The 12,770-nt window shown below is 32.2% G+C and overlaps 2 protein-coding genes across 6 annotated transcripts in view; both read left to right on the forward strand.

Moving 5' to 3' along the window:
- Window positions 1–1,710: 1,710 nt before the first annotated feature.
- On the forward strand, window positions 1,711–8,665 carry LOC148225940 (uncharacterized). The gene is made up of 7 exons (XM_088204352.1): window positions 1,711–1,826; window positions 4,798–5,211; window positions 5,271–5,452; window positions 5,518–5,656; window positions 6,115–6,245; window positions 6,316–6,553; window positions 6,613–8,665. The coding sequence occupies exons 1-7, from the start codon at window positions 1,785–1,787 to the stop codon at window positions 8,002–8,004; spliced, it is 2,538 nt and encodes an 845-aa protein (XP_088060478.1). The 5' UTR covers window positions 1,711–1,784; the 3' UTR covers window positions 8,005–8,665.
- Window positions 8,666–11,615: 2,950 nt separating this feature from the next.
- Window positions 11,616–12,770, forward strand: part of tweek (transmembrane protein KIAA1109 homolog tweek) — a 29,796-nt gene continuing 28,641 nt past the window's right edge. For all 5 annotated transcript variants that reach the window (XM_088203343.1, XM_088203344.1, XM_088203345.1 and 2 more), the window contains exons 1-3: window positions 11,616–11,688; window positions 11,761–11,996; window positions 12,069–12,212. In XM_088203343.1, coding sequence (XP_088059469.1) covers window positions 11,687–11,688; window positions 11,761–11,996; window positions 12,069–12,212 — 382 coding nt within the window. In that variant the 5' untranslated portion in view covers window positions 11,616–11,686. The remainder of the gene's footprint in view (window positions 11,689–11,760; window positions 11,997–12,068; window positions 12,213–12,770) is intronic.

Here is a 12,770-nt window from a genome sequence, read left to right on the forward strand (position 1 = left end):
ATAATATTAAAAATAAATGATAAAGAATATATTTATAAAAATTAAACCTAAATTACTTTAAATAAAACATATATCTATAAACATATAACATACAAAAATAATCAATTGAAAAAATTCTAAATGCCTAGAAATCCGGCCATCTTATTACTTTATACATTTGACACACACAGCTATGTGACAAATAAAACACGATACACGCAACAAAAGTTACACGTACATCTTCGTCTAATATTATGTGTATTACTAGGTGAATACGATGTTGGATAATCTTCGGGGGTAAAAGTTTTCACGAATAATTCTGTCGTTTACTTTTGCGGTTTATGAAAATAAACGTTCTCCTGTCGTTTCTATCTACCGATAGGAGGCGTATGAAATACTTTCGACGGCATCGATCGTTGATTCGCCACTCAGAATATTTATGGATCCATATCTTATAGGCATATAAAGCCATAATATCAATGAGCTCCATAAATATTCTGAATGGCTTCCTTGTTGCCCTAACGTAAGAATATTCACAAGTCATTTTTTCTCATGGGTCAACTCCGCCTTTTGTTCTGTTATTAATTACTGGTGGTCGTTTGGTTTTGCTACCTTTAAAAACTTTTATACTGAGCAACAGAACTGTTTGAATTTTTTAAAACATAAGACGCCGTGCACATGTTATCATCAAAACCAAACACACTATTGTACAGTACTTGTCGGCATTGAAAGCCAGAATATTAATGAGCTCCATAAATATTCTGAATGGCCACCGCCTTGTTGCCTGTACGCAAGAATATTCACGAGTCATTTCGTCTCCTAGATCAACTCCGCCTGTTGTGTATCAGGATATGTGGACCGGTTAGGCCTGAATCCAAAACACGTGTACATTTATGAAAGTTTTATTAAGCTCGCCGTGTACAATAGGCAAAGCGGGCGTCGACATCACATTTTGTTATGTTATAAAATTAATATCATACTTACAATATACGGACGTTCCGTGTTGATATGAACTATAAATAATAAAAATTTGTTATTACTGCTTTTATAATAAATAATAATTTCAAATATAAATTGAAAAGTACTTACTTCGTAACTGCAATAATCTTGGTCTGATTCCGATTCGAACATTTCAATCACGTCTTCGTTATCCGAGAGAAATTCTACACCTTCAAATTCGAGATCAGATTCATCGGAATCATTTTATCTTTCGGCCATCGCTATAAATATTATTTAACGAAGTAAAAATATTAAATATACTTGTTAAGTCTAAAAATAATTGAGAAGCGCGGGAATATTCTGCGCTTCGACGCAAATTTCTCGACAACAGGCAAACAAATAACGAGTGTAGCTTCACACATATTGTGTTGGTGCTGTTTTATGGGCTAGTACTTACCATTTCAGACGTGCCGGATGAATCCATCGACACTGGCGGCCGGGTTGTCGCCGGTACAACTGTTCGGCGCCGGGTACCGGATTGAGTGTGGTGTATGGAATTATACTGAAACCGTTGATATCCGAACCGATTGTGGTATCTTGTAATAAAATTATTAAATATATTCGTCTATGAAATGGACCTCGAAATTTAAATTATATTAGTAGAATCTCGCCCCATCCTGTTGATACATACAAAAATAAAATCCTAACGCAAAATGTAATAAAATTGTATACTCTGCACAATACAAAACTATTAGGTATAATCAAACAATGGACAACGGACCCTTTGACATATGGATCGAATTTATCCGCATGGCAGCACCGAACCGAAGTGTCAGTCCGCGAAAGTGGCGAAGGCGAGCGGGGTCATGCTCGCCCCCGGTAAAGAAGCCATCAGAATCAAAGTGCAGGTCAGTCTTTTCAATCGAGATTCACAATTTAGATCCAATTTAAAATGTGACTGTCCATCTTTTCATTCAACCCTTTTGGCTCGCTCAATTATTCATCGGAACCAGCGCTCCATAAACGACTTTCCATTAATTTCAATAAAAAACATTGCGCAACGGCTGAAAAACCGCAAGGCGTAATCGTTTCACATTGTCGGCGCGATAACGAACAAGGTCTATGTTCATTAAAAATACCTTATGTTGAAAGATTTAATTCCAAAATCACGTGTAAATTTGAGATTTAATTCGGCAATAGGATGTCGATGTGGAAAAAAATTCATTTTGAATTGAGTTAAAATAATGACTATATTTTACATTTCGCCAATGTTGTGACACAAATCAGATTTCATTGATAACATCTTTGGATAAAGTTCATAATGTATTGTTGGTGGTAAAAATTTAAAATAGTACAGAAAGTAAATAAAAACACCTGCCGCTATTAAGTCACAGCGACTATACTATACTTGCAATCAATGCTCTATCTAAGAGACGAGCATCTCTGCGCGGAAAATCAAAAGGCTGAGCAGGCCAAACCACAGAATGCGTGACATGATTTTTGTTAAATATATATTATCTTTAATAAAATCAAATATTTTTAATGCTACTAATATTATTTATTTACAAAATATATTTATAGAAGACGGTTATTATTATATATATATATATTGTTAGGTATATATCAAAAATACAATGACCTAAGATGTGACAAAATAGTTTATTTTTATACACATAATTTATATAATAATATTCCAAAGACAATCCGCAAAAATAAAACTATAACGGGTTTCCTTAATTGTGCATTAAGAAATAAATTATTATAATATTAAGTATTTTTTTTTATATTTTCTATTTATTTTTATTTTTTGCTTAAGTTATATATTATATGTATATATATATACATATAATATATAACTTATATTTAACATATTGCTGTGGTCGCTACGATATCTTCGGATTTTTTTTATCTTTTAAACATTTGATGTATTTCATTAATTATGAAAAATTATATCAAATAACAGGGCCTCCTCTGAACCTTTTGCAGTGGCCATTTTTCCAATTTTCACAACTTGGCGGATGCTGGTTTTTATGTGCTCCAACGGTGTTAAATCGTATTATCTTGGCACAAGTCTGGCCAAAAAATGCATGTCATTTAATGAAATACTATGAATCTTAATAAAATCGAAATATTAAAAAAACGACCACTGACCAACCAACAAAATTGCTTTCAATACTATTTTTAAAATTATATGCGGTTTTTGTATAAAAATATTTTAACAGGGACATTTATTATAGCTGCTAGCATCATTTGTAATACTATCGTTAAAAGCTGCTGACTCACATATGCATCATTTATAATTCTATCAAAGAAACATTTACAAACCTATGAAACTCAACTATAGCACGTTTTAAATTAATAAACTTTTAAGTTCTTTAATTGATTAAGAATATTATGAACAATACATTACAGGCCATTGACTCACTAATGCGTCAATTGTAATTCGAACATTAATGGTAATTTAAAACAAACTAGCATCGTTTAATATCAGGAAAGTTGATAACTGAAATATAATATAGTGTGTATAGATTGTAAAAAATAATATTAATACATAATTATGTAATATTATTTTTAATGAAGCAATGTTAAGTACGACGAATAATTCCAATTTGAAGTTTTATGTTTCATTAGTAAAACTATCAATGTAAAAATCTAAAAATAATATTGATGATTAACAAATTCATATATTTTAAATACATATTTAATCTTATATAAATTCATATTAATTTACTTGTTTTGCTTATATCGTAAAACTATTATGAATTTAATAGTTATAGTATATTTTTACGAAAGATTTGGAAACTATGCATTTTAAACGAACCGATAATTTACTTATGGACAAAAAAACAATATTACTAAACCAAAATATATGTTTTTGTATTTTTCCTCAATTAATCTTATCTTACTATTACTATTTTTAAATTACTTTTTGTAAACTAGAAAATGGTTAAAAATTAGCAACTTTAAAGTATGTATTTTTCTACATTTGTAATAAATCCGTTTATAAAAAAAATCCGCTCCGTATTGTCCGCTTAGCTCCAGAGTTGCCAATTTTTATCGGTCCTCTACAGCATAGTTTCTTAACCTTTTTACGTCCACGGACCATCAACATTAAAATAAAATAATAAATATTTATATAATTGATTTTTTTTATTCAAAACAATTAATTTTGCAACACAGTATGCTGATATAACCATATTTAAGTATATTAAACCAGTCAGTAACAAGAAATATAATTTTAAAATCCATAAAATACAGCATAAAATTCGATCATTAAAATCTTCGCGGACCACCGGTTAAGAAACTATGCTCTACAGTACATCATCCCTAACAATTTAGTATTGCGAAATTCTTCTTCTTACTGAATGAACAATTTTTTTTACAAACTCTTACCGAAGTATTATTTTAATTTTAAAATGCTTTAGGTATTGTATATAAAAAACAACTAACTTATAGAATGATTACTCCCATTATTTAATTTTTATGTATTCACATAAAAAAATCTTTTGCTTATAAAAACCACTGCAAAACTTATAATAACTATCGCAATTGACGACTTTTAGATTTTTTTCTTTCCAGTATTATTCTTTTACATATATTCAGATTATTTTGGTCAACCTCTATCTAAAAAGAAAAGAAAGGAGTACAATTTAAATGAGCAATATATAAAATAATTGTTCCATAAAATTATGTTTTTGTGCATTACTGTTGGACAGATTAGGTACAATTGAGCATTGGTCAAAACAGTGAACACCTTATGAATAACTCTCGAAAATTTACCTCACATTAATGCACAATGTATTTATTTAAATACAGATATCTCTCAAAACAATTTCGTTAAATAGCACTCAAAATTAGTGATTCTGAACATTTTTCCAGAAATATGAGTGTAAACTTCCTACTGAATCCCGGAAGTTTTCTGTCGATCCGCAAATAACTTCGCTTGAAGAACTACGTAGCATTTTGGTGACGGCTTTTGACATCAAAGGAGATTTTACACTGTCCTATAAATCGTTAGATGACGCAGGTCAAGACGATTTTCTGGCTCTGTTCTCCGATTGGGACTTGGACGCAGCTTTCCTCAGAGCGCAGAATGCCAGTTGCCTATCCGGATCCGAGCCGTACATACAGCTGAGAATAGACGTCAAATCGGATAGTTTAATTGAAAATTCCGAAATCAGAAGGACCGAGGTGAAGCTTCCGGTTCAACGGAGTCACTCGAGCGCCGACCAGACGCCGAACAGCGAGTTGAAGCAACTGCAGATCGGATTCCAAGGAATGATAATGAATCATGTGCGTGAGAAACTTAACTTTCTTTTTAACGTATAAATTTATTTGAAACATGTTTTTAGATGGAAAAGACTATTAATTTAGTTTCCCGAGCTTTAAACCTATCGGAAGATCCGGACGTTCCGCCTAGACCGCCTTTGAATCAAACGGAATTTCTCTCTTTTTTGAGTCCTGTGGGTCACGTTGTACAAGGCGGCAAGTTGAGAGAGGTTATTTATAGTGGCGGAGTAGATCCTAGTTTTAGGTAATTATCTATTGTGTATATATGAATGATTTTATTTTATTTACTAATGTTTAAATAATTTGTAGAAAAGTCGTTTGGAAGCATATTTTAAATGTGTATCCTGACGGAATGTCGGGTAAAGAGAGACTAGATTACATGAAAAGAAAGTCCGCCGAGTACATATCATTACGAGATGTGTGGAAAGAATGCTTACAAAAAGGACAGGTAAGTCATTTAATAAAATGTTTTTTATGGTACTGACATTTGAATATCACGTTCAAATTCTAGTAGCTAATGTTATGGTTTTAGTCACAAAGACGAGTTGATTCAAATCTGATGTAAAATTAGTTTTCCTACAAAAAGTTTCACATTTAAAATATTCTGAAAAATCATAAATTTTGAATGATGAAATTTTCAGAAGAAAAGTTTTGTTTTATATTATTTTTACTAATCGTAGATACATTTTGTCACAAATGTCCATTACTTTTTCCCTAAAATGTTTTTTTTTTAAGAAAATCGTTAATTTTTAAAACGAAACCTTTTAGGGTTATCTCAACTTCTTAGTAAAAGTTTTTTATATGGTGAATATCGCATAGTATTAATGATCATATTTATATTATTTAAAATATTTTTAGAATTGTAAATTGCTTCGTTGAATTTATTTCCATTAAATATATTTTTAGATCTCATCAAATTTATCGTACGTTACGAACATGGTAAAGAAAGACGTCTTGCGAACGGATCGACATCATAAATTTTATTCAGGAAGCGACGATAACCAAAACATAACTTCATTGTTTAATATTCTAACAACGTATGCATTTGTATTTAACTAGTAGAACTATAATATAGATGTTTTTTAATATGTTTTAAAATATTTTTAGCTATGCTCTCAATCATCCAGTCGTGAGTTACTGTCAAGGCATGTCAGATTTAGCGTCTCCGCTCCTAGTGGTAATGTCTGATGAAGCCCACGCTTACATTTGCTTATGCGCTTTGATGAATAGATTGTATCCCAATTTTCTCTTGGACGGAGAAGCCATGACTTTAAAATTTACTCATCTGTCAGAGTCATTGCAGATTTATGATCCGATATTTTATACGTACTTGCAAAATCAACAGGTAATTCAGGTTTTGGTTTAATTATTAATTTTTGTATTACATTTATTTTCTTATTTCAGGCTGATGATTTACTCTTTTGCTACCGTTGGCTTTTGCTGGAGATGAAGCGAGAGTTTGCCTTTGAAGACGCACTACACATGCTCGAAGTGTTGTGGTCTTCGCTGCCTTCGAATCCGCCCGAAGGAGAACTTTCGCTCAAAGAAAAGGAATACGTTCCTAATTCAATATCCGAGAACGCGGAAGAATCATCTGTTAGTTTATCGTTGAAAACGCCTAGAGAGAATGCGTATACTAAATTGTGCGCAATTAGACGGCAAAGTTCGTCCTATTGTTTGACGTCGAATTCTAAAGGAAAGTTTGGGTATAAAAGAATGAATCATAGCTTGGATGAAAACATCGGTAAAAGGAATTACGTTTCGTCATATCAAATATCTAAAGAGTATCAAAGTTTAGACGAGAATTTTATTAATGCGGAATTCAGCAACCAAAACCAAGATGTATCTCCAAGCGAGAGTTTCGTTCAAGATGGCAATAGTAGGAGTAACGTTAAAAATAAATACTTTCCATCACTACACAATAACTATCAGAGTTACAGCGAAGAAGATGAGAGCGAGGTGTCTAAAAAACTCATTAAAAACTTGTCAGAGTTTAAAAATATTTCGGCAATTAAAAAGGGGAATAACGTCGACGCTAATCAGAAGGTAATGAACAAAGAAAACTGCGAACCTAACGATGATATTGAAGAAGAAAGTGAATCTGCTGATTTGCACGAAGAAGGCAATAAAAACGGCTTGGAGAGCAAACCGCCGAATTCTACAAATAGTGTGTTAGATAACCGAGAATCAAAGCCAGAGAGAACCGATGAAGTGTTCGTCTGGGAGAATCCACTGCACAATAACTTAGATGTAAAAAACCCGTTCCAAGAATTAGAGTCGTCGAATAAAACGTTCGCGTCGCACAACGGACAGAAGACAAAGTTCTCTCCAGATGGTTCTAAATCAAACTCTAAGTTCTTTTCGAATATGTCTCAAGAGCTAGAAAACGCGCGGAAGAATTGCGAGATGATTCTGTCGCAGAAACGAAGTCCGAATTTGCATACAATAGCTTCTACAATATCCAGCTTTCAAAAGAAATATGAGCTCCACAGCCAATCGAGTCAAAGCGACTCAAACACCACGCATCCGTGCGAAGAAGTCAACGAATCCAACTGCTCGAAACCCTTAACTTTGCTGCTTCCGTCAAACGCCGAATTCGGCGGTGGAAATCCGTTTTTGATATTCTTGTGTCTCACGCTGCTGATGCAGCACCGAGATTACATTATGCGCAACCAGATGGACTATAACGAGCTCGCCATGTACTTTGACAAGATGGTGAGGAAACACAACGTTCATAGAGTCTTGAACCATGCGCGGAGAATGTACACATCCTATTCGAAAGACAAAAGCAGATAATGTTTCTAAGATATAATCGATGATCCTGTGCACTTAAAATATGTATATTATAATGGAAGAGCTACTTCTTTTGAATCTTTAAATCTTCCCAATGTTCAATATTGTCGAGATTAACAGACATACGTAATCTTATTCTCTTTGAAATTAATATTATATTATATATCAAAATTAAAAATAATTTATTTCGTCAATTGCATTCCTTCGGCTCGCATATTTCGCATTGAAAATTGTTATGTTATAACATTCCATCTTGATTTATATTTATTAAAATACAGGTTTTACTGTATTTGACTCATTAAATAAAAACAAAACCTCATGTATATTCAGCATGTAAATAACATTCTCAATTATGTATATTCCCAAATTTATTTAGTGACGTCTGTTCTTCAAAGATTTTGACCTTGTTCTAAATTTAATTGATATTTATGATTTAAAAAGTATCAGCTTTTGATTGGCTTCGGAAAATAAATTGAATTTTTTTAATAAAAGAATTTATATTTGGAGGCAGCATGAAAGAGCTAAAAATAATCCTGTAAAAATTATGAAAAGCAAATACGTTGGTGATATTATTTTTATGGTGCTTTGTCATTTATTGTTATATAAAAGTCGTGTATTGTAAATATATTATTAATACCACATTAAAAATATAACAATGATGAAAGTATTATGTTTTTTTCCATTTTTATGTTTTCTTTAATTAAAATGTATTTTTAAAATACTTTCTACCTTAAATAACATTTATATAAAAACCGACAAAAATAGAAACATAAAATACAGAATTGGTTTGCTTTAAATTAAATATTTTTGTTGAGTTTTCTCTTCAACGGTATTTGATAAGGTGAACGGATTTTGAAATTATCAAAGGACACTGAAAATAGTCATCTCGGAAATATAGTTCGTTTTAGCGATGCTAAAAAATCCTCTCGGTACTTTTTGCTCGATAAGGGCAAACTTTTTGAGGAGGACGTCAGTCACCTTATATATGATAGCATTAGAAAATAAATTAAAGAGACATTCATGACCTAACCTAAAATATTATTTACATTTTTCCAGTAAATAAAATTTAATGTAAATAAATTAGTTTTATTTTCGTGAACTTACAGAGCAAATTGTCAAAATATATTCATGGCAATAACATGTTTATATGATATATTATATACATGACTCACATAGAAAAGTTAAATTGATATGTTTTTTAACTACTGGTGCAACATATTCTAGTCGTTTTCTAGCAATTCTAGTGGATATCGCAACTTATATTGACAAATAATCAGTTAACAGTGATGAATTTAAAACGTACCTATGCTCGACACACACATTTATTTTTAACTAACTGATTACCCCGGCGTTGCCTGGGTTTTATTTAGGGGAAAGGGGTAGGTGGGGGCCTTTGCCCCACTAGAATTTGGCTAGAAAAAGGCATGGCATGAAATACTATGAATCTTAATGAAATCAAAATATTGACTGGCCAATTTTTGACCCTCCCCCTATAAAAAGCTAAAATGACTTCTCTGATTTTAAACCAGAAATTTTTGAGTTATCACTCAAATAAAATCTAAAAATCAGTTTCGAATCTATCCCGCAAATATTTTTTAAAACATGTTATTTCAGTGAAATCATATTGGAATATATTTTTACCGGTAGATATATATTTTTACTAGTGAAAATATAATTTATATCGCAGATGCTAGAAAAATTATATGATTTCAACTTTTCCATATGTAGTAATATGTACATTTAATACTCATCATTATTTATTTAAATGTTACAGTAAATGTGTATTTTTTTTAGTGAAGTTATATTTTCACTAGTGAAGTCCAAATATCGGCACAATATTATTGCTAAGGGGGCTTAGAATCCACGTCAAAAGCAATAAAATTGGTTTAGATATGATTCATTCGATTGTCACTTATTGTAAGTCGTAATATTGTTATTAAAACTAGCGTTCATATTGAGACTTTTATATAGCTATAACCAAGCGTTTCCACTGCGACGGTACAATTTTATTGCTTTTGATGTGGATTATAAACAGAAACTTCTTGAATTTGACCTGAAAAATGCATGTCATATAATGAAATATTATGTATCTTAATGAAAGCAAAAAAATAAAAACACGATTACTGGTTAGCCAACTTTTGCCCCCTTCTGATAAAAACTGAAATGAAGTCTCAGATTTTATTTATCTTATTCTTTTATTAGACAGGAAAAGGAATTGTAGCGATCTATAACGTTCTATCGCTCGAAAACTCACCCTTGACCAACCCTTACGCGGATCAATCGACCAATAACAAAAGCCGGCCGAATTATATAAATACGGGAGCAAAACCCCCAGAAGGCACTTCGCCGGATCGACTCGAACGCCGCTGACGTCTCGACCACGCTACTTCCCCACACGGACCAAAATCAAGATTCGCCAAGACCACTATATAAAAATCAAGACCTGGACTTCTAACTCACACATCGCTTTCCAGAGATACCAAGCCAACTTAAACGCAAAATAAGTTGGGATTAAATGTCATCTGGATTGTAAGCTATTAATTTTAAATTAATTTTGGTAATTTTTGCCAGTTTATATTTCTCCCATTTTTAATATAGGGGAGAAATATAAGCGACCCCTAAAACTATGGATTCGATACCATCACGGTTTTTACATATATACCCACACCCTAAGGGTCTAGGGATGTTTAACCCCCACCGTATTTTTTCCAGTTAGTAAGCCATATGTGTACACAGTTTGGTTCAAAATCCGTTATTTTCCGCGAACTTAATTTTCAACTTTAATTTTTTATATTTACAATATTGTTTTAATACTAATTAACATATATTTTTTATAAAATGTGAGTCATCAGAATATTTAACTATATTGAATTCAAAAGCATCATGTGCATTTTTAAACGTATAATTCAACCAAGAAAGAGTTGTGGAAAAAAATAAGTTTAATAAAATTATATTTAAATGGCATTACGCAATAAGGCTGCGTTCTCAGGGCCATCTTCCATTATGATGTACATACATAAAACACTTATTGATTGGCTAAGCGCAATTTGATTTTGACCCTATCCTGTTTTATATTCTGCTCAACAGTGACAATCGAGTAATATATGTATAGATTGAAAAAAAAGGTTTTCAATAAAAGAATCTAATACAAATTGTACACGCAATCATTACTCTCAAACATGCAAATAATATCTATAGTCTACATACATACGTCTAATGTGCACTCAAATAAAAATAAATATCAGCTTTTCTTTGTTAGGAGTGCTAAATAACTGTAACATTCAGTTGTAATAAAATTTAATATATTATCACGAAAAGGTAGAACCCTGAATAGGATTTGAATAGGAAATTAGAATGGAAATAATAATATTAGTATGACAATCATTAGCCCTTTGATCGCCGGTATGCATTGGGCACCTAAAGGTGTTATGAACCTTTGAACCTTGTAATATGTTTTTTGAAGTGATATTTGAATAACTTATATAAATAGGTACTCTTCAACAAATTAGCAAATTTGTAAACGGCGCGCAAAAATATCAGCCGATAATTAAAAATTGAAAATAATTATTAAATAGTGTGCAATTTTATTATAGGTATTATCGACTGGTAACATTGAGATATTGTGACAGCCGCTCGTCGTTGACGTTTCTCTATCGACTCAGACATGGGCTAGGACCGCAACAAAATGTGAGCTCCTTCGTCTTCCAAACATATTTGTACTTCTCTCGTCACCTTTTTAATCGTGAATTCGCCCATCAGGGACATGGAAGAGTATCCGGGGCCGCCGGCCCCGATGGCGGCCCGATGGAACTACACGCAGCACGTCAACCTCGAGGACCTCAAGATGGACAGCAATTTCATGTGGCTGCTCGTCTCGCTCGTGTGCTGCGTGTGCTGGGTCGTCTACGGCACGTATTACAACAGCCGTCTGCTCGGCTGCATCGTCACCAAGCTCGTCAACAAGTTCTATTTCCAGGACGAGAATTTCAAAATAGGTCTAACTTTGCCCCATATGTGTATCTAATATTGCGCATTCTATCCTTTTATAACTAGGATGATTTTAACAGGATCGTTGACCATCAACGCCCTGTCCGGGAAAGTCATGTTCCGCGACTTTGTCTACATCGACTACGACTTCACCGTGAGGATTCAAGACGGATATTTGATATTCAGGTGGTGGAGGGCTTATGTTCCCAAAGACGTTTCGGAAGGTATGATATATTGCTATCTGATAACAAGTAGATAGTGTCAATATTACAAGTGATAACACTACGATTAGTTTACTACAAGTATGGATATCTAATTTTATTATTTTTTTTAATTTGACATTTATTTAACACAATTTTTTCCTATTTAAAAAGTTACTGAATTTTTACTTTTTACAGAAATTCATATTTATGAATTAATAATATTAGGATTATTAAATCTAAAAAAGTTAAGAGCTGCTGCTAAAAAACTTGTATCGACGTATATCAATATATTCACGTATTATATGTCTGTGTATCGGTTCGGTGGTCATTGATCACAAGGCGATTGCTCGTATGTTTAAGTCAACTTATTTAATTTCAATATTAACAGGACACAAAGTGAACAAAAATTCATTTGATTCAAATAAGATAATAAAAAATATTCATATACTATTTTTGAAATAATTTATCCCATTTTACAAGAAAAATCTCCAGGTTAAATGCAGTAAATAGCTATTTTTGACTGAAAAATCAAAAGCATTTGAATAATTTTAATTATGAAAGCTGCTGATTTGTTAAACA

This window comes from Plectrocnemia conspersa, unplaced genomic scaffold (assembly GCF_051122295.1).
Source record: "Plectrocnemia conspersa isolate PC_06_02 unplaced genomic scaffold, ASM5112229v1 ptg000014l, whole genome shotgun sequence".
NCBI classification, from domain to species: domain Eukaryota; kingdom Metazoa; phylum Arthropoda; class Insecta; order Trichoptera; family Polycentropodidae; genus Plectrocnemia; species Plectrocnemia conspersa.